Source organism: Amblyraja radiata, chromosome 31 (assembly GCF_010909765.2).
Source record: "Amblyraja radiata isolate CabotCenter1 chromosome 31, sAmbRad1.1.pri, whole genome shotgun sequence".
Classification (NCBI taxonomy): domain Eukaryota; kingdom Metazoa; phylum Chordata; class Chondrichthyes; order Rajiformes; family Rajidae; genus Amblyraja; species Amblyraja radiata.
The window spans coordinates 26,716,450-26,741,346 of record NC_045986.1 but is presented as its reverse complement, the minus strand read 5'-3'; the positions used below and the strand labels follow the sequence as shown (position 1 = coordinate 26,741,346).

Below are 24,897 nucleotides of genomic sequence, written 5' to 3'. Positions count from 1 at the left end.
TGGTTTCTGTTTGGCATGCAAATAGTCCTGCATTGCAGGTCACTAGGCTGTTGCCTGGGGGACTTCTCAGCAGATCATTTTGCATTTGTGAACTAGCATGGATGTCCTTGCTTGAAGATGGTGGTGTGAGGGATGTGCTGGAATGAGATTTCACGGAGACTAAATATCATCACCAGGCTACCTCTGAAAAACATTAAAAACAAGTTCAACCTAGACATTCGTTTTTAATTTACGTCTTCCAACCTGTTATTATTAGTTTAGGATGACTATGTAGGTTTTTATTTTGTCACTCGACCTTGCCCTACTCAATTTTTGCTGTGGCGTACAATACAAACTTTCTTCTTGAGAGATGGGTGTAAGCCACACATTTCTTGAGTATTATTTTAAATCCGTTCCTCGTGATGAAAATGCTGAAAGAGTTGGGCATAAAAAACCTGTACAAAATAAGTTGACGCATCATGTGCAAGTTTATCATCACTGTCTCTGTCTTCATCTTCAGGGTCCTGGAGAGTCTGTTAGTTGCTATGGTTACAACGATGGTCATTTTTATAGCCTCTGTGACTTTGGGAGAGTGTAGGGAGATCCCTTCGCGCACACACAGCAACAATGTAACACAGCAGGTGAGTGTCATGTGCATGAATACAGTCTTGTATTCTTGGGGAAACTGGGTTGTTTGCAATAATTTTGGGGGAGAGGAAATGTTTTAGGTTCACTGTTATCTTGATGATTTTAACAGACACCATTGGTTTTATTTCCCTCCTACTAACAGTTGTTGCTGTCAGCATTTTCAATGAGAATCATATTGACAATAGCAAACTAATTTTTAAGCAAAGTAAGAAAGGGCTTTTATTTAAGGTGTACGTGTTCAAAATTGTTAGCGTTCTGACATCATCAGACTTGAGCATTTTGTGAGTTCCTTTTACAATTTAAAATAATGAAGCTTAATTAAAATGATGGCAACTGAAAGGTTGGGGCCACTCTTGTGATCACTCACTCTCTGATTGGTTTCCCTAGTGTAGGGTAGACTATATAATATGGGTAGATGCTAATGTCGGATTTCCAGCATTTTCTGCTCTTTCTTTAAATTTCTGGCAATGTTTTGTTTTTGGATGGATCCACTGGATCACAAACAGCAGCTCCTGTAGCTGAATTAATCCTGCTACTTTGCAATCTGTTGTAAAATACTTCAATTTAATTTCCCTCAGCCAGCTGAGGAGGATGTGAATTCCAGCATCAAAACCTTTTTCTGTCTCAATAATACCTATAATGACATGGCTACTTTGTTCTTCAACCCACAAGAGACTGCCATACTCCAACTATTCCATCAAGATGGTGAGTCGCAGCAAATCTGGTGATATAATTTGCATTTATTTTGGCTCCATGTAAATGTCTGTTTGTAATGGAGGTGGGGGGGGGGGGGAGGAGAGGGAGAGGGCAGGGAAAATGTGATATTTCAAACCTGATTTTTGTTGCAGGCTAGTTAAAGAGAACGGTAAATTGAATTAAGATCTGAGTGATACAGCAGACTCGAGAGGCTAAATGTTCTCTAGCTCTGTACTCTCACAGACGACTGGTTCCAATTAGCTGGCTATTTTATTGCTCATAAATAAAGAGAACAGATGCTGCAGATTAGTTGATAGTTAAAATTATTTATCTGATCCAGGTGTATTTACAGACTGGTCTAGCCAGTGTGCCATGCAATGTTTAATGTTGGATCGGGTATAGGATTTTGCTCTTTTCTAATATCAACTGTTCAACTGCTTTTGTTCCCACAGGAACCTTCAGTCCTGTCACTCTGAGCATTTTCTTTGTTCTTTACTTTATTCTGGCCTGTTGGACATATGGTTTATCTGTCCCCAGTGGACTCTTTGTGCCCTCGCTGCTCTGCGGTGCTGCCTATGGTCGACTTGTGGCAAACATTCTGAAAACGTGAGTGTTGTTTGGATATGTTGAGTGCAATCTGTGTCTGTGGTGACTTGTTATTTCATGATTAATGCAAATGTTGGATGTGCAATGAGTTGCAACAAGCATCTGATTACATGCAGAGGAACAGGCATCACAAGTATATATTTCACATCTAAGGATAAGGGAAGGGATTTAAAAAAAAGACAATGTGGTTACATTGCAGACAAAAGTTGTGTGGTTCAAAATACCAAATGCTGGACGAACTCAGCAGGCCAGGCAGCATCTGTGGGGGGAATTGATGGACAGGTGACGTTTTCAGTTCATACCCAGTGGTATTGTGATGTATTAGATGTAATTGCTTTCAAGAGATTTTTTCTTTTAAACTGCCTCAGGTACATCGGGATGTCTCACATCTATTCTGGAACTTTTGCTTTAGTGGGAGCTGCTGCATTCCTTGGGGGTGTGGTTCGTATGACCATCAGTCTCACCGTCATTCTCATTGAATCAACCAATGAAATCACATATGGATTGCCCATCATGGTCACATTGATGGTAGGTCCATTCAGTGGGGTTGGTATGAAGGTTGGGAATTGATTTTCTCTGCGCTGGTGCAAATTAATGGAACGCTTGAATAATCTTGCAATTGTATTATTGAGGAAGAGTTGGACAGCCTGTGCTCGGTTTGACTATGGAATTTGGAAAACTAAATGACTTGACTGAAATATTTAAGACCCTGATGGATTTTGATTGTGTGGATGTAGTGAGGATCTTTCCTGTTGTGGGAAAACATACAATTTGATGCCAATGTTTAAAAATAAGTGGGTGCCTATTTTAGACAGATGAGTTGAAGTTTTCCCCTCATAAGGGTCATCAGTCTTTGGAACCATCTTCCTCAAAGGCATTGAATAATTTTAAAGCAGAGGTAGATAGATTCTGGATGGGCAAGGGGGTAAAGGGTTACAAACAATAGGCAGTAATATGGGGTGGAAGTAAAAATCAGATCAGTCTTGATCTTATTGAATGCTGAGCGCCTTATCCTTCTGAATTGTTATGTTCATAGATAAATGGTAAATGTCAGGCTGGAATATTGGCACTGTCAGAATTAGCTGTAGCTATATGCATTTCCAATTGCAGCTGCACTTACTAAATAGTTGGTAAAATATCTGGAGCTATGGTTTCAGTGACCTCTGAGCTGCCTTATGGGCAGTGGAGTCATGAGACTGTGATGCTTAATAACAATTAGACTTGATCTGCAAAGTACCAAATGCTTCTAACTTTTGGCTTCAGTTACATTTTTTTTTCCAAAGATTTTCATCCTTTTCGCTTCTTGTTTCTCCAGGTGGCAAAGTGGACTGGAGATTTCTTCAATAAAGGAATTTACGACTTGCATGTGGCACTTCGGGGTGTCCCATTGCTTGAATGGGAGACTGAGGCTGAAATGGATAAGTAGGTGTTAATCGTTTAAGACTCTTGTCAGCAAAGATCTATAGCGAGCAGGATCTTTGCTTGTCAGATAGTTAACCCATGGGATCAATTAATGAATTAGCAATTGGTTGGGTTTGATTTAAAATCATGGTTTGCCTATTTGACCGATGCATATAACGCCAATTTCATTTCTCATATTTGAACATTATTTTGAACATTCTCATAATTGAACTTTGAATTCTTCAAATTTAGGTAACTTCTACAAACACCTCCCTTTCCCTGAACCTTGGCTAACCTGTTTGTTTTTCCCTCCCTCCCTCTCTCTCTCTCTCTCTCTCTCTCTCCCTCCCCCCTTGCTCTGAAAGTCTGTTAACTAGTTTTACAGTTCACAACTATGTATCCCTCTTGGGCTCACACCTGTCTTTATCCAACAATTTGCTCATCAGGGACCCCCCTCACCTGAGGTCATATGTTGCCGGCCTTGATTTGTCCTGCCTCTTTCACTTCCAGTTTTTTTCCTGCTCACTCTACAACAATCAATCTGAAGAAGGGACCCAACCGAAACATCACCTATCCATTTTCTCTAGAGATGCTACTTGACCCGCTGAGTTACTCCAGCACTTTGTGTCAATCTTTGATATAAATCAGCATCTGCAGTTCCTTTTTTATCACATAACACCCATGTTTAAAAAAGCCAAAGACTTAGTTCTGAGAAATGAAATTATTTCTCTTCTCTGAATTCTTCGGATCTATTGGTTGCAATTTATTGTGTTAGAGACTTCATTGAAGGCATGGAGAAACAAATCCAAGGAAGGTTTTTAAGACTAATGTGGTAGTTGCTGATGCACCAGATGTTAGGGTTCTTGCAGAGTAATATGATGGCTGTATCAGGGGGTACCTCTCTGATTTCAGATTTCCCATTCACATTGAGCATATTGTAACAGGTGGGGCAGTACAGTGGCTCCAGTGGATATTTGACGAGGCTCATGGGAATACATTGTAAAATAAACCCCACGTTTGAAAGAATGGAATTTAATTTCATGTATGTTCAATCTCAGGTTGACAGCCAGTGATATCATGGAACCAAATCTAACCTACGTCTATCCCCATACCCGGATCCAATCATTAGTCAGTATTTTGCGCACCACAGCACATCATGCATACCCTGTCGTCACGGAAAATAGAGGGAATGAGAATGAATTCATGAAGGGAAACATCCTCATCAGCAACAATATTAGGTTTAAGGTAAACTTCCATTAGTATGATGTCAAGTGTTTAATTTTCATATGCACTGGGAGGCAAAGAATGAAATTCTTACTTGCTGAAACTTTACAGGCACGTTAATGCAACAACACAACAAATAATTTGTGGTTGTATATTTATCAGATATTCTAGGTAACCAGACAATAGTAGTGTAAACCAAAGTGCTTAGTGCAACCTGTACAAACTCCATACTAGTTTGGTCCTGAGGTAGGTTTATGGTTGGGGTTGTGCGGGATGATTTGAAAGCCTGATGGTTGATGGGAAGAAGTTGATGGGAGCACAGCAAATGCAAGCATGGTGCAAGTGATGTCACCAGATGTGTCTTAGATGTGTGGAGTATGGTCCCTTGCAACAAATTATAATTAAGCCATTGGGATAGTGACACTTTTCAGCTTTGGGATGACATTGGGAAACGGAAGATATTAGGATATTAATATTGATAGAAAGCAAGCAGTTGGATTATATTTAGATTGCTGTGGCGATGAAAGCAATGGGCTAAATCACTACATTTTATGCCATGAATTTCATTAGTGCTTTTTATGATCTTGGGTGTCTCCAAGACAATGTAGTTTAAAGAACAGCATTTCCTATCCATATCGTAGGATTTCATAGGAAATTCATCATTACACATGGCATGTTCCACAAAACTGAAACAAAATGAATTATGAAGTAATTGGTTTTGATGCCGTTGAATCATAAACACTTATTCCAGCTGACAAGGTTACCCACAGTTCTGTCGTGTGTGATGATCAATTGTAGTAATCTGATTCTGAATGGCTGCTGCTTCACTGATGCCAAAATCAAACCTGTAATGTCAGTACATGTCTTTCACTAACTTGTATAACTGCAATTTCAAAAGAAAGGGAGGTAAATATGAAATTAGGAATAAAGCTTGGAAGGCAGAGGATAGGGGTGAGTTTAAGAAAGAGGCAACATTTCTCAAATGGGGAAAGGCTAGTTTTACTGAGACATGATTTGGCAAAAATGGCTAGAAATAGCTACTTCATGTAAAATCTATAGAGCTACTCCATGCCAAATCTATAGAACCTTCATATTGACCTTATTTCCCATTAGTTGAGCGACCCACAATTGGATAATTGGTTAAAGGATTAGAGTGGAGCTAATGTGTTTAAGGCATGGTTCTCACGGTGCGACCTGACCCAAGACTTAACAAGAGTTTAACATCTGGGAACCTCCTGCGATAACAGTACGGCATTCGTGGACCACTGAGGACCTCCGTGGCACTATTGTGTAACTTTGTAAGGTCGGGAGAAAATTCAAACATTTTTGAATTTCTCCAAGAGTGACTTGAGCACTTTTTTGGTGAGCGTTGCAACATTGTATGAAGCAGATGCCAGCGCGATACCCGTGCGATATCCGTAATGACTCTTGCGGGTACCGTGGGAACTCCTGCGAACGGTAAACCCGGAAGCTTGACAGAGGGGACATAAGGTGAGTAATAGGTATTAAAGGGGGCTTGGGGTGTGGAGGAAGGGAAGGGTGGGGGGTGGGGGGGGTGGGGGTGCTCGGGGCGATTACAATGCTCTCTGGGGTGCGGGAAGAAGGGTCTCGAAAAGCAACTCGCCGATTTGCTCTTAAGACAATTTGCTTGGATTTGAATCTCCCCGCAGTACAAGGAAGTAGAGGCAAGGTTGCGCCGTGTGTTGGAAGGAACTGCAGATGCTGCTTTAACCCGAAGATAGACACAAAAAAACTGGAGCACTTCATCGGGTCAAGCAGCATCTCTGGAGAGAATGAATAGGTGACGTTTCGGGTCTGAAGAAGGGTCTCCCAACCCGAAACGTCACCTATTCATTCTCTCCAGAGATGCTGCTTGACCCAATGAAGTGCTCCAGTTTTTTGTGTGTCTATCTTCGGGTTAAAGCAGCATCTGCAGTTCCTTCCAACACACGGCGCAACCTTGCCTCTACTTCCTTGTACTGCGGGGAGATTCAAATCGAAGCAATTTGTCTTAAGAGCAAAGCGGCGAGTTGCTTTTCGAGACCCTTCTTCCCGCACCCCAGAGAGCATTGTAATCACCCAGAGCACCCCTCCCCCCCACCCTTCCCTTCCTCCACACGCCAAGCCCCCTTTAATACCTATTACTCACCTTATGTCCCCTCTGTCAAGCTTCCGGGTTTATCGTTCGCAGGAGTTCCCACGGTACCCGCAAGAGTCATTACGGATATCGCACGGGTATCGCACTGGCATCTGCTTCATACAATGTTGCAACGCTCACCAAAAAGTGCTCAAGTCACTCTTGGAGAAATTCAAAAATGTTTGAATTTTCTCCCGACCGTACAAAGTTACACGATAGCGCCACGGAGGTCCTCGGTGGTCCACGAATGCCGTACTGTTATCGCAGGAGGTTCCCACGATGTCAAACTCTTGTTAGGTCTTGGGTCAGGTCGCACCGTGAGAAAGCCCTTTAAGAAGGAACTGCAGATGCTGGAAAATTGAAGGTACACAAAAATGCTGGAGATACTCAGCGGGTGCAGCAGCATCTATGGAGCGAAGGAAATAGGCTAATGATCCTTTTCAACCAGAAGATGGAGCAGGTTGAAGCTAGATGTTATCAGGTAGTAGAAACAGAAATAATTTTGACAGATGAACATCAAAATAATGCTAGTGCTGGAAATCTTAAAACAAGACACAAAATTCTGGACATTTGCAGCAGACCAACTGCATTTTTTACCCTGTTTCTCTGCCCACAGATGTAAGATTACTTGCTGTGTTATTCCAACATTTTCTGGTCTAATTTTTTTAAAATGTCAAATCTGTAACTGCAAATCAAGAAGAGGGAAAAGGGAAGAGGGTAGATAACTTTTGAGTACGACAAAGACAATATGGGCCAAATGGCAATCACCTGTGCCTGAAATTTCTGTGATTTCATTAAGTTCTGTGCAGTAGTGGTTGTAGCCACTAGAGTGCGCTTTTGATCCATCAGTTCCCTGATTGAAGTTTCTCTCAACTTTCACCTTCTTGAAGTTCACTTGTATAATTGCTTGTGTGTTTGTGAGACCACTTGTGGATTATACTTTATTTTCCCTTTAATCAGACACTATAACAATACAGCTGCTACTTTCACCAAGGAAGCTATGAAATTGACAAGCTTCTTTTGGCATTTGTGCAATGATATTTCTATTAACCAATGTAACATGGAGCCCATAGCTTATTTTTGTTTCTGCAAGCTAAAAATGCTTTTAAAATTACCTTTATTTTTGAAAATGGTGAAATAACTTATGCAAGTCTGAAACTCTCTGGCACATAACCCCCTTTTCTCCATTGACACAATTATTTTGTAACTTAATTCTCTATAAGATGAGATTTCTCAGGATTGCAGCTGCCTTGTTACAGCAGAGCTTCCTGTATTCCTTAAATCTTTGTTTTTCCACCTTTTATGATATGTAAAGCTGGCCTCCAGCACATTCTGTCTTAATATCTCCTTGTGACTGAATTATCTTTGATATTATTTCTCTTTGCATGTTAAAATGTTCAATAAATGCAGGTTGTTGCGTTGAACATTCCATTCTCTAGATGGAATCCTGAGGTAGAGTCCAGCCTTATTGGCCTTCCAAGTATTATGCTGCAAAATCACATTTCCAATCCAATGCCAAGTGGGATCGAAGAATTTGTTCATTTCAATAGGAATTCCTGGCCTCTGAATTAGGCATAAATTACTTTCTTTTCACATTTTAAATTATTTCCAAGTATTTTCATGTGCTTTAATATATTAAAGTTAGGTTATTGAGAGGATGCTGGGTTTTAGCCATTGCATATTCATCTGTCAGAACCTGTCAGATTCTGCAAGTGGAGCATCCACTGTATTGGCTGACTGGCTGCTGAGAGCTTGCTGCCTGACTCTAAGATGCAGAGGATCAGCAGGATAAATTCTCTACATCTGATCAAGATGAGTTGTGGTTGTTGGATCTGGTCCAGGTGAATTTGGCCTATGTTGCCCTTGAATTAAAAGTCTGTCTTGGTGTTAATGTATGATTCTTGCTTTATAAGGGGTTATGCAAGGATTAGGACTGTTAGCCACAATCAAGGTATAGTCAGAGTTGACATCATTAGTTGTAAAGACTTGTTTTGACATTTTTGTGTGTGAGGTTCACGGCCTGTTTCGTCATTATAGAAATCAAGTGTATTGACTCGAGCTGGAGAACAATACAAGCGGAGCCAGTCAATGAAATCCTACCCATCAAGTGAGCTGAGGAATGTTTGTGAAGAACTGGTGAACACAGAGGTCGCTGAGGACAGAGAGGACATTTTACAACAGATGCTGGAGCGTAGGTTGGTGTGGTTGATTCACCAGTCATTTCTTTTGGAGCCCACATTCTCACGACAACTAAATTACTTAAACATTTAGACTAATATCTTGCTGGGTAAATGGCTGAGTGGACTACAGCTTATTTTGTGCATGGAGTTTTGATATTTTGGAATTAATTTTCCTTGCGCTGTGCCTGAATGTTTGTAGTACTAATATATATGCAGCAAATGGGTTAATTCCTTATTGGTTACAATCCTTGACAGTATGTCCGGGTGCAGGAAGACTTGAGTGATAATATAAATGAGAAATGCCAGGTGGGCATCTTTCACCGTTGTCCAATGTGATGCCATGTGCTATCTGGTAGTCCAAGGCCAATAAATTACACATTTTAAAGTAGCTTTTGAAGAAATGTTATTTATTTTTTTAGTATGGACTCAAGATCATGTCATGGGCTGTCTTAGAATTTTGTTTAATGGGTTTCTAGTGTAGTAAAAGGTTTTTTGAAATGTTGGCGATGTTCTCTGAAATGTATCTGCATTTTTGCACCATGTCCACAGAGATTATTTTAAACATGAGTATGTTTTGTAATTGTCCTGCACAACCTTTAAGTGTACTCGCTCAGTTACTGCCTGCCTTCCTGTTTGTGCAGACACGTCCCGTATCCAAATCTCTACCCTGACCAGTCTCCGAGTGAGGACTGGACAATGGAGGAGCGCTTTCGACCGTTAACTTTTCATGGCATTATTCGGAGATCGCAGCTGGTTACCTTACTCGTACGTGGGGTTTGCTACTTAGAGACCCATTCAGTAAGTGCACAACAAAACTCTTGTACTTCCATTTAATAAAATGCTGAATTTTAAGAAATATTCTTTGGAAATGTTTATAACTTTTAATAGAATGTTTTGAGCGATGGAGAATTTCTTAGAGTTAAACATAACTAGTTACTAGGGCTGATATATAGTAGGTTAGGTAAAGTTATTTTGCAATTTCTTTTAATTTATATTGTGACAATTATGAAGAAGCAATGTAGTTACTGGGGAAGTTTGTTCAGTTGTATGTCAGGCAAAGGAAAATGCAACATTTGAAAGGATTAGCATTAAACATGCATAAAAATAATTAAAGACCACAGACTCGATGAATGGTACTGAAATAATAAAGATATGAATGCCCCGTTTGGTGGAATACACAGAATGCACGAATAGTATTTAACTACCTGGCAAAAATTACAGTGGAGAACATACTAATTAAATGGGGCAGCACTCTCCACCGCCATTATAATGCTGAGGAAACAAAGGCTGATCTCCCGAGTCATGGGCTGCATGATGAAAAACTTTGTGTTTCGAGCGTTGGAAGGAGGTATCTACTATTAACCAAATAGATAAAATGGAGTGGCCTGAGAAATGGGGAATATACCAAAACGCAAACCAGCAGATAGCCATAAATGGGTCAGTTAGAGTTTGGACCCACCTTTTGTACCATGTACACAGAGTTCATTCTGCATCAGTAGGATTTACTTGAGAAACAGTTGCAGCAACAGTGTAGAAATAGGAATTATTATAGCTAGGTGATGAAAAATATAGGAAATAAATTATTCTCACCTTTAATTATCTGTTTTAGTATTTTCTCTTGTGTTTCTGGGCTACTTGGCTCAGTCTTGTTCTCTCTGCTTTTCAGAGTTCAACGCAACCACGGCTATCGTACTCTGAAATGACCGAAGATTATCCACGATATCCTGATGTTCATGAACTTGATCTGACTCTCCTCAATCCTCGCATGATTGTGGTAAGTGATTGTTCACGTTGCTGCTTCAAACAAAGCATTAATCAACAGCTGTCCCTGATCTTGGTGGTTTACTTTTATGCATCTGTGACAAGAAATTGCTTTCAAAAGTGTGGGGAGAGACGAGCTTGTAAGAAACAATAGATTGGTTGAAAATGGCTGCTGGCACCTCATTCTGACATCACTCCTTTCCACACATCTATATTGTTAGTCTATATGAGAATGTAATCAACCAGAACATTTGTGCCTTGTTTCAGCATCCTTAGTTCAGCTAGTGGAGCTGCTGCCTCACAATGCCAGAGACCCAGGTTTAATTCTGATTTTGAGTAGAGTTTGTATGTTCTCCCTGTAACCACATGGGTTTCCTCCGGCTGCTCCGGTTTCCTCCCACATCCAAAAGACGTGCGGGTTTGTTGGTTAATTGGCCTCTGTAAATTACCCCTCGTGTTTAAGAATGCTGTGGTCCCCATCTCATGATTAGCACAAAGTCTGACCTATTGGGGAAGTAGGTAATTCCCTTTTCATGGCTCTCCCAGTAATGCATAGTAAATTCAGCTCGGATATACATGCTCTGTATCCTTTCTCTCCCCTCCTGGTGCTGGTGGAGCCCTCCTTTCCTCCTGTCATAGTCAGGACTTGGGAAATCAATCTGCCATGGAATGGCGACAGTCACTTTGAGTGGCATTGTCTTATCCACCAGGATCCTTGTTGATTTATCAGATCTACCCATCTAATCCTTAACATCATTTTGTGCTGGATCTCTTAAACCCTTGGGCAAGAACACTTCCTTGAGATATTTTAGTTCATCTCTACAACCAGGCATCCTTCCTCTTGCAGAATGTCAATATTAACAATTCCTTCTTTTCCACCCCTGCTCCCACCAAAGATGCTGCTGGACCCACTGAGTTCCTCCAGCAGAGTTTTTTTTTGAGGGGGGGGGGGGGGGGGTTAATGGTTGTTTAAAAAGTCATAGCATTTATTGTTGGTATAGGAGCGTTTTTCCAGAATTTAAGTATAAGCTTTTTTCCCATTATTAAGTTATTATTTGTTCCCGTTATTACTGTACTTCTAATAAATAAAATTATTTTAAAAAATAAAATTTAAAAAAAAGTCACAGCACGAGTTGGAGCAGTTTTGCATCTTGTACCAAAGCTGGTGATTTGTTGGACAACAGTTTACAAATGGCTGTCTCTGATTGTCAGATATCTATTTTGAACTAGTTATCTTCTCTGCAATAGGATATCACACCGTACATGAATCCTTGTCCATATACAGTCTCGCCAAGCACACACGTGTCTCAGGTCTTCAACCTGTTTCGTACCATGGGACTGAGGCACCTACCGGTGGTCAATGCAGTAGGAGAGGTGAGTTGCGGGCCCGGGGTTTCCTGATTATATGTAGGATCGGTGGGAATTGTACCGGGAAATGGGTCAGTTAGTTGGTTGGGTGAAGCTAAAGAATGGTGGTGTTTAGTGGTTCAGCATTTGGGGAAAGCAACTGGGTGAGTGGTGTGACAGATTTCAGTGGAGGTATGTCCATTTGTCTATGGAGATGCTGAAATCCCTCCCTGAAAGGACACAATTATTGGTTTCCCTCGAATTCACTACAGGAATTTGGGTAGAATGTTTGGGTATTTCCTCAAGCGACCTTAATGATATCAGTTTACAAGATTATGCAAATGGTCATGTGTTTAAAAGAAAAAGATTGATCTATTTTTTTTAAAAAGGATCTCATTAGATAAAGGGAAGATGAGAGGCAAGGTAGTTTCTGCAACTTTGTGTGTGCTTGAGCAGTTAGAAATCTTACCAAAATGTCAAATTTTCTTTCCTTTAGATTGTTGGAATCATCACAAGACATAATTTGAGCCACGATTTTCTATTGATGAAACTGCGACACCACAACATGACAATCTGATTCTCGCCCTCATGGTGCAACATTCCCGACACCTCTGCCTCGCATTGCAAAGGCAATGATTTTCGAGGCCATCTGAAAAGGCAGGACATTCTTTGGCATTAGTCCTCTCACCCATCTGTCCATGAACAATTGCTGAAGGGTGTATGTCCCCAGTCGTTAGCCTATATAGTTTGCTTATCTGTTCAGTCCGTGGCTCGTTCGCTCGCTCGTGTGTCAGACGATGTAGCTCGCTGTTGGCTTCTGTCGTCGTCCAACATGTTGACAGAATTGTTGCCCGACGCGTTACAGAGCGCATCGCGTCGTCGCTTCCAGGGATCGCCACGAGGAGGATTCTGTCATGATCACTAAATGTTTCCGTGGCTGAATGTTATTAATTGTGGAGCTAGTTTGTTCTCAAGTGAGGCAGGCAGCAGTGAAAGGGAATGATTTATTCTGAGGTAAATTACTACAGTTTGGACCTCCCTCAGGCCTGAGAATTTTGTCACAAGGGCAGTCGATTGAACACTGTGTGGTATTTGGGAGATGGTTGACGCTGCATTTTCTCGTATCAAAAGGACGTCTCAAAACATGAAGCACCAACTATACAGTAAATGGAGTAATTTACTAATGGAAACACAAGGAACTGCAGAATCTGGAATAATGTGCAAAGTGCTGTAGGATCTCTGGGTCAGGCAGCATCTGTGGAGAGAATGGACAGGCAACATTTTGGGTCAGGAGCCTTCTTTAGACTGCGGTCTCCAGTCTGAAGAAGGGCCACGACCCGAAACATTGCCTGGACATCCCCTCCACAGATGCTGCCTGGCCCACTGAGTCACTCCAGCAATTTGAGTTTTGCACAATTTGCCAATGGAATTATTGAGAAATAGATTGATATTTCTGTCAGTTTGTTTTTAACACTAAATTTGTGAATTAACTGAATAATGTACTTCAGATAAATTTGTCGCTTGGCACACTCAGGGGTTCGGTTTATTAAAAAACGCAGACAGTAAATTCTCGTAATACAGTTTCCAGTTAAATGGAGCGAGAGTTGACCATGTAAAAAGCGGATGTCTTATTGATATTTACCTTAGGACTGTCCTTATGCTAAAATTCTCCGGGGTTCTCCATGCCCTTGTGAGAATCACTCACAAGGGCGACAACACCAGCGAAAGCACGGGCATTAATGAAGATATTCTCTGACCCAAGGTTCAAACCTGAGCCATCTGTATCCCAAGAGCATAATATAATGTCATAACAATATTGAATAACATAGAGGAAAGTGGGTCACCCTGCTTCACCCTAAATAAGAATGCTCCCGGTCCTAATTTTTGCATGTTCAATAAAAGTATCCATGTTCATATCAACCCCCATCCTGCCAAGAGTTTTAACACCATTGAGATCAATAAAAACCATGGCTGGATTTTTGTGATTCTTCTTGGCCCCTGTTATTAAGGGATTTAAAATGGCAATATTTTGATTACAACTGGGGGTGCTGTGACAAATCTGTTCTGACTAATCTGTTCTGACGAGGGTGAGCGAATTAGCTAGTCATTTGGCTCAGATTTTAGGAAAATCTCTCCACGCATGTTTCATTTGAGCAGCTGAGAAGTGGAACAGCACAGGAATTTTAAAAGGCAGCAGTCAGCATCCTGGGGTGACTGCTCCTAGTGGTGTATAAAAGGAAGGCATGTACTCGCAGAGTGGCCATATTGTGAGAGGCTGTGTTGAGGTGCAATGATTTGTTGAAGGTATTGACTTGTGAGTCTTCTGTGAGGAGGCTGAGGAGAGGCTGTCGGCAAGACAGGGCAGTGTTTTCTTTTGTGTAACTCTTCCTTGTTAGTGCAGTAGAGATGACATTTAGGGCACTTGAATGCTCCTCCTGCAGGATGTTGGAAGTCAGGGATACTTATAGTATCTCTGAGGACCACACTTTGGGATCTGACTGCAGGAACTGGAGCTGTTACTGGTCAACCTCACTATTATCTAGGAGAATTAGAACATATTTGGTAGGTGTTATGATGAGGTGGTCATGCATTGGGCACAGACAGCAAGTGGATGGTAAAAGGAGTAGGCAGCAACTACTGTGCAAATTTGACACAAATTACATGGGTAGCAAAAGATATGAAATAGATAGATTGAATATTGAGCAAAGGATTAAAAGAGACTCGAGTGCAGTGATTTCCAGATTACTCCCAGTGTCACGTGCTATTAAGGGTAGGACTAGAAAGATAGGTGATGAACTCGGTGTGGCTGGGACGTTAGAGCCATTACTGAGATCTGACTAAAGGAGTGACAGGTTGCAGATGATACTAAAGTAGATGAAATCTTAGATAGTGATAGTGGGGATCAAGAGTTACAGCAGGATCTTGATCAGCTGTGCAAGTGGGTTAAGGAATGGCAAAAGGAGTTTATTTCAGGTAAGTGTGAGGTGTTGCATTTTAGGAAATCAAACCTAGGCCCTTCCTTCACAGTGAACAGTAGGGCTCTGGGGATTGTTGCAGTGCTGAGCTATCCAGGCGTACAAGTACATAGTTCCCTGAAAGTGGCATCACAGGTAGATAGTGTGGTGACAAACGGGGTACTGATGGTGGATGATCAGCCATGATCACATTGAATGCTGGCTCGAAGGACCGAATGGCCTACTCCTGCACCTATTGTCTATTGTTTATTGTCTATTGACAAAGATTGGCCTTCATCAGTTAAGGTAGTGAGGATAGAAGTTGTTTTAGTTGTACAATGTGTCGGTGAGGCTGCACATGGAGTATTGTGTTTAGTTTTGGTCCTCCTGCTTTAGAAAATAAATAATTTAGCTGGAAAGAGTGCAGAAAAAAATTGTGAGGATGTTGCCAGGACTAGGGAGACGTAGTGCAGGCTAGGAGTTTATTTCTTGGAGCTCAAGAGGCTTAAGGGGTGATCTTATCATGAAGGGAACACACTGGGTGAATGCACAATTTTTCCCCTGAGAGTTGTGGAAATCAAAAACATAAGGCTTAGGTTTAAAGTGAGTGGGAAATATTTACTAAGAACCTGAGGGGCAATATTTTTCATGCAGAGTGGGTAGATATATGGAATGAGCTGCAAGAGGAAACAGTTGGGACAGATACCATAACATTTAAAATACATTTAGACAGATACATGGATTGGAAAGGTTTAGAGGGAAATGATCCAAACGTGGTGAATGGAACAAGCTTAGATGGGGCATCTTGGTTGGCTTGGACGTGTTTGGCCAAAGGGCCTCATGATTTTAATATATTAAAATTGTGGTTAGAGAAATTTCTGTTGTTAGTTACCATGACAGATTGGTCTGAAGCTTGCCATCATGCAGTTACTGTAATTTCCATGGTAAAGCAGTTGGTGGAGCTGGACATCAAGTTATAACAATACATGCAAATAAAGTATTGCATTTTAGCACTACATTAGAATTTTTATTTTTTTATTTTTGGTTATAGTTGTAATTGCAACGGATTTCTCCCTTGCCGTGAAGGAGAAGAGAGGCTAAGGTGATGGAAGATAAATTAACTGTTAATGTGCAAAAGAATACACTAAAATTGCTGGGAATAAGTGAGAAAAGGGAGCTGCTGGTTGATGTTTTGTGTGAAGGAAGCTAGTGATTCGACCATCTCTGCCACTCTGTCTTGGCTGGTGTTACTGTTTGAGCTGAGCCTCCACCACCACCTCCATTAGTTTAAGGGAAGTGAGGTTTGGGAGAGTATCGAGGCAGGGTTATTCTTCTGTTTTATACAACTGAAAGACAATGCCAATTGAAAAATGAACTGGACCAATGAAAGGTTAAACCACACAAAGGAAACCTCTGAGCTGCTGGATCATAAAATGAAAGGGAAAATTTGAGATGCCACACGAAGGCTATTGTTCTCAATTCCCTTTTAAATTCTGTTTTTTTTAATAGGGTTTTTTGTCTTCGATTATAGAATTTTAAAAGTAATTTGGGACATTATGTGTTTTTATTAGAAGTCTTAAGTTTTATTTTCAGTATGTTCATTGCACTTAATCTGCCATGACTGTCACCTAACATCATTTGATACAAGTTTATTGTGCAGTCCTTGTGGGATCTGTACCCTGTGTAAAAATAGCCATTGGTACCAACAGTATTTACATTTTCATGTTTCAGATATACTTATGGTGTGTGAGCTATGGGCCATCTGCAAGAATCAAAAGCAAAATATCATTACATTAATAATGGGTCCAGATGATTACTGCTGCTTATTACAAAGCAGTTCTGTTTTTTGATATGGGACAATGTAGAATTCCTGGGAACCTGGGTTGTTATTTGGGTGAATCCCAGCCTGGTTTCTGAGCCAGAGAATAACTTTATTTTTAACACGGTTTTGTGATGCTTAAATTAGGCTGGATCTACTTTCTATAGATTTGTCATGTCAGCACCTAGTTGCACCAGCCCTCCACAAAATCCCCCCTAATTCTCGCAGACACCCAAAGTTGCAGCATAACTTTGGATTGTCTAATTGTTGCCCCCATTTATGGCATCACCTATCCTTCATCCATTCACTTACCATGTAGCATTGGAATCAAATGCGTCTTCATGCCAGGTTCCAGTAATTCATTAACATTTGCAACGGCTGAAAACGGTTCCTGAATCTTCAGGCTTGCAGCATTTCAAAGAATGCAAAAAATGACTTCCTGGTGAGTAAGGAAGGCAGCCATGGGTTCCAGTTTCTACCAATGTTACAATTGTCTGTGAAGCCTTGAATACTCAGAATGATGGATATTAAGTTGCTGCCACCAGAATATTATATTGTTGTGTTTGCACTTATTATTTTATGCATTAATTGTTTCACATCAGAAAGCTTCTGAAGCCAAATGTAATTCTCATTTTTTTTAATTCCATGTTTTTAAATGTTCTGTTCGTATCTTTTATTTTTAAGATTAGGTGACAGTAAAATAAAACATTCCCATTTGTGGTGTTGGGGGTGTCAGTTCAGAATTTTTATTTTCCACACATCGAGGATTTCTGAAGTATTAAGTGGATGTTATAGGGATTTTTATATAGTCTAGTTCCTTGGACCTTACAAATAGCATAAACTCTACATGATTACCCTTGATTGAGAAGATTGCAAATTCTGGTTAAATTAGTAGTTAGTGAAGGCTCATGTTAACTTTGCTCCTGAGCTCTACCTACATTTATGACACCCAGAACCCCATGTGCTCTTTTAAACATTTTCCTTAACTTGCCAGGCTGGTAATACGGACAACTGGATTAAGAATCAGACATCCAAAACCCACCATGGTGAACTTTCAATCTAATTTCAGTTAATCTGGAATTTACAAAACTGGTGGGTTATTAATTAAAAAACAAAGCTAGTTCACTCATGTCCTTTGGAAGGCAGTCTACTATTCTTATGTACTCTGACTTGTATGCAACTGCTTCATTATTACTGTTTAAAAAATGCAACCTGCAAAGATGAATATACAACTCTATTTCTTCATCCAAGCCATTTGTAAATATGTTAAGATCTCAGCAGAAGTACACATGGTAGTGCCTTGAGCCGGCTCCACCATTCCTTAAGATCGGGGCTGATCCAGTCTTGGTTTGAACACCATTTTTCTGCTCTCTTCAAATGACCACACTCAGAGTAGTGAGGATGAACTTGGAGTATTGTCTTCAATTTTGTTCTGGAGTAGGTCCTGAGGATTGGCAGGTAGCAAACGTAACCCCACTTTTTAAGAAGGGAGGGAGAGAGAAAACGGGGAATTACAGACCAGTTAGTCTAACATCGGTAGTGGGGAAACTGCTAGAGTCAGTTATTAAAGATGGGATAGCAGCACATTTGGAAAGTGGTGAAATCATTGGACAAAGTCAGCATGGATTTACAAAAGGTAAATCATGTCTGACGAATCTTATAGAATTTTTCGAGGATGTAACTAGTAGCGTGGATAGGGGAGAACCAGTGGATGTGGTGTATCTGGACTTCCAGAAGGCTTTCGACAAGGTCCCACATAAGAGATTAGTTTACAAACTTAAAGCACACGGCATTGGAGGTTCAGTATTGATGTGGATAGAGAACTGGCTGGCAAACAGGAAGCAAAGAGTAGGAGTAAACGGGTCCTTTTCACAATGGCAGGCAGTGACTAGTGGGGTACCGCAAGGCTCCGTGCTGGGACCCCAGCTATTTACAATATATATTAATGATCTGGATGAGGGAATTGAAGACAATATCTCCAAGTTTGCGGATGACACTAAGCTGGGGGGCAGTGTTAGCTGTGAGGAGGATGCTAGGAGACTGCAAGGTGACTTGGATAGGCTGGGTGAGTGGGCAAATGTTTGGCAGATGCATTATAATGTGGATAAATGTGCGGTTATCCATTTTGGTGGCAAAAACAGGAAAGCAGACTATTATCTAAATGATGGCCGACTAGGAAAAGGGGAGATGCAGCGAGACCTGGGTGTCATGGTACACCAGTCATTGAAAGTGGGCATGCAGGTGCAGCAGGCAGTGAAGAAAGTGAATGGTATGTTAGCTTTCATAGCAAAAGGATTTGAGTATAGGAGCAGGGAGGTTCTACTGCAGTTGTACAGGGTCTTGGTGAGACCACACCTGGAGTATTGCGTACAGTTTTGGTCTCCAAATCTGAGGATGGACATTATTGCCATAAAGGGAGTGCAGAGAAGGTTCACCAGACTGATTCCTAGGATGTCAGGACTGTCTTATGAAGAAAGACTGGATAGACTTGGTTTATACTCTCTAGAATTTAGGAGATTGAGAGGGGATCTTATAGAAACTTACAAAATTCTTAAGAGGTTGGACAGGCTAGATGCAGGAAGATTGCTCCCGGTGTTGGGGAAGTCCAGGACAAGGGGTCACAGCTTAAGGATAAGGGGGAAATCCTTTAAAACTGAGATGAGAAGAACTTTTTTCACACAGAGAGTGGTGAATCTCTGGAACTCCCTGCCACAGAGGGTAGTCGAGGCCAGTTCATTGGCTATATTTAAGAGGGAGTTAGATGTGGCCCTTGTGGCTAAGGGGATCAGAGGGTATGGAGAGAAGGCAGGTACGGGATACTGAGTTGGATGATCAGCCATGATCATATTGACTGGCGGTGCAGGCTCGAAGGGCCGAATGGCCTACTCCTGCACCTAATTTCTATGTTTCTAAACTGTAAAGATTGCAGAGATCATTTAAGAAGATCGAGGGTATGAGCTATTGGGATATGAGCTCGGACTTTATTCCTTGGAGTGCAGGAGGGTAAAGGGTGATTTTATAGAGGTATATAAAATCATGAGGGGAATAAATAAATAGTGAGTGCACACTTTTTTTTCCCAGAGGAGGATAATCAAAAACCAAGGGCATTGATTTAATGAGAGAGGGGAAAGATTCACAGAGGATGGTGGGTATATGGAACTCACTGCCAAAAGAAGTAGTTGAGGAATTACTGAGGGATAGGATTAGTCTACACTAGGAAAGACAGGGATTAATCAATGATAGCATGAATTTGTTAGGGCAGTAAAATTGTTTGATCAATTTGAGGTAATAAATGCCTTGATGATATCATTGCTGTTATAACTCACCTGGAATTCATAGGGCCTTTCGCAAATTCCATGATTAAAGACTGGTACAAAAGGTTACAGCCCATGTGATCCAGAGCAAGTTGGTAAATTGGATACAAAATTGGCTTGGTGATGGGAAGCCTGTTGCCAGTGGTGTACCACAGGAATCTGCTTTTACATTCAATTCTGAATTATTTATGTAAATTTGTACTAAATTGAAGGTGCTGATGAGATAAAAAAATGGTGGTGGTGTTGATATGATAGTGACCAGGATCATTGTTGCAAGAAGGAGTTGATATATCTTTAAAGGTGGATACAAATGTAATCCTTTGGGGAGATTAATAATGGCAAGGTATGCATAAATGAATAGTAAAATCCTAGCAGTATTGAGGAACAGAGGGACCTCAGTGAGCAAGTCCAAGAAAGTCACAACAAATGTAGATTGGGTTTTGAATAAGGCAACTGAGATGTTAGCTTTCATTGGCTGGGGACAAAAATGTAAGACACCATTTTTATGGAATATAGTGTAAGCCATGTATGTATATTGCTTGCAGTTTTGGCCACCACACTACAGGAAGGACTTGACATGATAGCACTAGAAAGGGTGCAGAAGTGGTGCAACAGATGTTGGCTGGACTTGATTGATTGAAAGACGCAGACCGGAAACGGGCCCTTCGACCCACAGAGTCCACGCTGCCCATAGATCACCTGTTCACAGTAGTTTTATGTTCTCCCGCTTTCTTATCCACTCCGTGGAGCAATTTACCGAAGTCCATTAACCTGCAACCTCGTCCGTCTTTGGGATGTGAGAGGAACCCCACGTTGTCACAGGGAGAAAGTACAAACTGCACACCGACAGCGGCCGAGGTCAGGATCGAACCCGGGGGGCACTGGCGCTGTGAGGCAACGGTTCTGCCAGTGGGAACCGAGCAGAGGATTGGCGGGACCCAAACGGTGACTGGGAGTCTGGATACACGATGGGCTCGGGTTCGGGTTAGCGGGCGGCTGCCGGGCGGGGCCGTGAGGCCGGCAGCTGTGCGAAGTGAGGCCGGTGTCTAGTCAGTGGGCGCCTTGTGTCCGGGGCGTCGCTAACGTCCAGGACTTGACCAAGGGTCAGAAGGTACAAAGCAAGTGGACAACCATTCATGTTCTGAGACTCATTCAGGGACACGTCGTGGGGCTGCTCCCTGCAGGCTCGGCCCGCAGCCTTGCCCTCTCCTCAGGGCAGGGTCGGACCTCCTCCCTGTGAGCCCGACCCTCGCCCTCTCCTCGGGCCCGGCCCGCAACCCATGTCCTTCCCCCAGGGATAGAGTCGGAGCCTTCTCCCGGGGCAGGATCAGAGCTCTCCCTTCCACCCGGTCCAGGGCTCCCCTTGCAGGCCCGGCCCGCAGTTGCCCGCGCATTTGGCGAGGTAACAAGCCGGATGAACCCTGAATCCCCGCGGGTCGGGCCTTGAGTAAGGAACCCACTAACGTCGCGTGTCCACCCCCTCCACAATGGTGCATGGCCCGCCGAATTACTCCAGCACTTTGTCTCAAGGTTTTAGCTTTACTTTGTGAACTAAAGTGGCAGGAAATGTTATGCCAAGGTGCTGACAATGCATTTACAATTGACGAAAAGGCAAAAGTGTGAAATAATCTGAAACGGAATCCCGAGGAGGTTAAGCACTTGAAATGACGGACTAAAAATAAACCAAGAGCAAGTTTCCTTTAAATTTTATTCTGCAATGGGTCCACACACTGTGTCAACATTTACTGAAACGAGCAACTCAACTGATGGCTGTGTTTAATCTGCACCTGAGCTCGCAGCAAGTGACTGACCGTCAGTGCCATAGCAACAGAAAATCAAACACGCTACAATAAATAGTTTAATAATTAATATAAATAGAATTAAATATGGTTTAAATAGCAGCTGACACTGTATGTACATTAAGGATTTAATCCCAGTTTGTAAACAGTCTACAGGTGGGAAGCTACTCGCCGTCGGTCGGAGATAGTGGAGCAAAAGGTCGGAAGAGTGAACTGAATGCGGGAAGATTGATGAGCAGGCGGTGCCGGCAGTGTTGCTCTTGGAGTCAGACCCTGGGAATGGGAGAGAAAAATCAACTGTGTGAGTTAAGGAGCCAATGCCCACAGTACAAAATCTAACATAGGAATTTTAACACCCACCATCTAATATTGCTTTAGCGACTTTGTATTAATAGGTTTAAGAAGGAACTGCAGATGCTGGAGCAATCGAAGGCACACAAAAATGCTGGAGAAACTCAGCGAGTGTGGCAGCGTCTATGGAGCGAAGGAATGGGTGACGTTTCGGGTCTAGACCCTTCTTCAGACCCGAAACGTCACCCATTCCTTCACTCCATATATGCTGCCTCACCCGCTGAGTTTCTCCAGCATTTTTGTCTTGTGTTAATAGGTGATGGGATTCACTGGGATAAGCTTCCTTTCCCACTAAAAGTCAGCATTTACAGTTTCTTGTATCACCACGAAGTGAGAGGAAACTGGTGATACCAATAAAGGATAGCAATAATAAACTGAATGTACGGATAGGGAGAGAGAGAAAGATGGTAGTAGGATTACAATTGGCGCAGATAGCTGGTGGTACAGCAGGGGGTTCAAGAAATTGTTACTTTTAATGGAGGTTGCCTTGCTAGGGCTTCTATCCTTCAGGTAAAGAATATTTACGAATTAAGTAATCAGGAAGTACGAGTAACAGAACAAAAATATCCGGGATCCAGAACACCAGAGTCAACCAGAGTTAAAATGAACATAACCAGTTTGGGAGTGAAGTGTGTTTCTCTTCAAATGTTGAGAATGGAAGGGCACTTTAATATGGCAAAACTATCAAAAGATGCAAGATCCCTAATTTAGTGACATATGGATGAGTTGCATATCCAGCTATTGTTGCTTGTTCCTGCAGAATAGGGCAAGCAGTTACCTTTCATGGGGAAAGGAGAATAATGAATGATTGGTAAGATGGGAGTGATCAATAAGGCACGGATGCTACGGTTAAGGTGACGGGGCGATGGGTTAGGAGAGGACGTGAGGGAATGGGCGGTGGTGACCGTGGGTGGGAAGCGGGAAACGGGGTCGGACGAGCTGAAGGGATGTGTCCAAGGTGCTGAAATTGAAGTTTAAGGTAGGTTTGCAATGTTTTTTCTCCGAATTGTAGGGAATACATTGTGATTATTTACTGAAAATTCATTGTATGAATGCCTTTCAAATGCGACGAGAGCGGCACACTCTTTCGCCGACCAGTTGTACACTGATAAAGAGCTGCAGTTCAAGTTACATATTTTAAGCAATCGTTTCCCGCGGTAGTTGGAAAACAGCTAACTTATTTACTCTGAACGGCCTATATTTGCTTTCCCAATTGGCCACATGCTCCCTGACGATATCTCGCAGTGTCCCACTTACCTCGACGTAAGTCGCTAACAGCCCAGGCCGCTCATGGACCCGATTCGATCCAGTTTCACTCCAAAGCAGCCCCGAGATCGTCCCTTTCTGCTTCTGCGTCGAAATCGGAGGGGGCTGGTGCTGAGGTCTTGGAGGATTCGCGCGAGGTTGGGGAGGCTGGCAATCTCCCGGGACTGGTCAGCGTTGAGATCGGACCGGGACGCGGCTGGGGGTGCTTCATTGGTCAGGTCCTCGGAGGTGGAGTAGCGGCCGAATTCGCCTTCCAGCAGTCTGCTCAGAGCCTGGGAACAAGAGAAAACAGGAAGCTTGAGAGGTCGGATTTAATTGTTCACTGTACGCATTGAATGTAAAACTGAACAGGAACAGGAACAGGTCATTTGGCCACAATGCCAGTGCCGAATATGATGCCAAGTTAAACTAATCTCCTCTGCCTGCATGCTATACATATCCCTCATTTTCCGCACATCTTCGTGCCTCTTAAACACCACTATCATATCTACCTCCACCACCATCCCTGACCGCACGTCCCAGCAACCCACCACCCTCTGTATTAAAAAAAAACATGATTCGCACATCTCCGTTAAACTTTACCCATGTCAGGGGAAAGCTATTGTGACTTGTATTGGAATTTATATCAAGTATGGCGCCTACCTGGAGAGAGAGAGGTAGCTGACATTTCCAAACGCCGATTAACTCAGCCGCGATTCATTAGGTGTGAAGCGACCCCCGAAGCACCAGTTCCTAACTAGGAATCGGTTCATAATTGCTGCTTGGTCGACCACTACTACGAGAGACAGTTCGGTTCATCGGAAAGGAAATGTCCGAAATATCACTCGCACACGATCAACAGTTGAAATGTGGTGGTTTTTTTTTTTTAACCTGGTCACCAACGAAATACATCACTGACCTGGCTTTGTCCAATCTCACGGATCGCCCATTACGGGCAGGTCTAGACTGCTGTGGCCATTGGAACTGATTCAATGGCCAGAGTTTGGTTTGCTCTGTTGTTCCCTAGATACTGTTGGACATCTTACCTGAAAACCTTCATCGGAGCTCGGTCTGGCGTGAACCTGGAAGAGGAGCAGAAGCAAGAGTCCGCAGTAGAAGTTCACGTTTCCGCTCATCTCTGAGCTTCTGATTGGATTGGATCTCGGCGCTTCAAACTCTCCGCTCGCTGTCTCTTTTCCACTGCCTCTTGTGCTGAGACTCGGTCTCTTTTATTGCTCTCCTGGCTGACGTCATCCCACCGCGAATTACCACCCTGGTTATTAATAAAGCCATCACCTCCCCGTCACTTCTCTGAGATAAAATGAATAGAAAATGTGGTGACATTTCCACGTGTCACTAGATGAGATGGTCTGTACGTGAGTTAGTTTATGTGGCGATGCCAGTCACTGCCATCTGAGCGTTGTCATTTTAAGCAG

At 42.3% G+C, this 24,897-nt stretch overlaps 2 protein-coding genes across 2 annotated transcripts in view; one reads left to right on the top strand and one right to left on the bottom strand.

The window, feature by feature from the left end:
- clcn6 (chloride voltage-gated channel 6) overlaps positions 1–17,476 on the top strand; it is a 44,692-nt gene extending 27,216 nt beyond the window's left edge. The window contains exons 13-23 of the mRNA XM_033048245.1: positions 500–620; positions 1,206–1,332; positions 1,776–1,929; positions 2,298–2,457; positions 3,245–3,351; positions 4,389–4,575; positions 8,729–8,886; positions 9,513–9,669; positions 10,538–10,645; positions 11,881–12,006; positions 12,476–17,476. Of these exons, the coding sequence (XP_032904136.1) occupies positions 500–620; positions 1,206–1,332; positions 1,776–1,929; positions 2,298–2,457; positions 3,245–3,351; positions 4,389–4,575; positions 8,729–8,886; positions 9,513–9,669; positions 10,538–10,645; positions 11,881–12,006; positions 12,476–12,556 (1,486 nt within the window). The 3' untranslated portion in view covers positions 12,557–17,476. The remainder of the gene's footprint in view (positions 1–499; positions 621–1,205; positions 1,333–1,775; positions 1,930–2,297; positions 2,458–3,244; positions 3,352–4,388; positions 4,576–8,728; positions 8,887–9,512; positions 9,670–10,537; positions 10,646–11,880; positions 12,007–12,475) is intronic.
- A 4,279-nt stretch (positions 17,477–21,755) lies between these two features.
- Positions 21,756–24,650, bottom strand: LOC116990504 (C-type natriuretic peptide prohormone-like). Its single transcript, XM_033048246.1, has 3 exons — positions 24,508–24,650; positions 23,474–23,754; positions 21,756–22,138 (listed from the first exon to the last, which is right to left on the bottom strand). The coding sequence occupies exons 1-2, from the start codon at positions 24,595–24,597 to the stop codon at positions 23,488–23,490; spliced, it is 357 nt and encodes a 118-aa protein (XP_032904137.1). The 5' UTR covers positions 24,598–24,650; the 3' UTR covers positions 21,756–22,138; positions 23,474–23,487.
- Between the last annotated feature and the right edge of the window lie 247 nt (positions 24,651–24,897).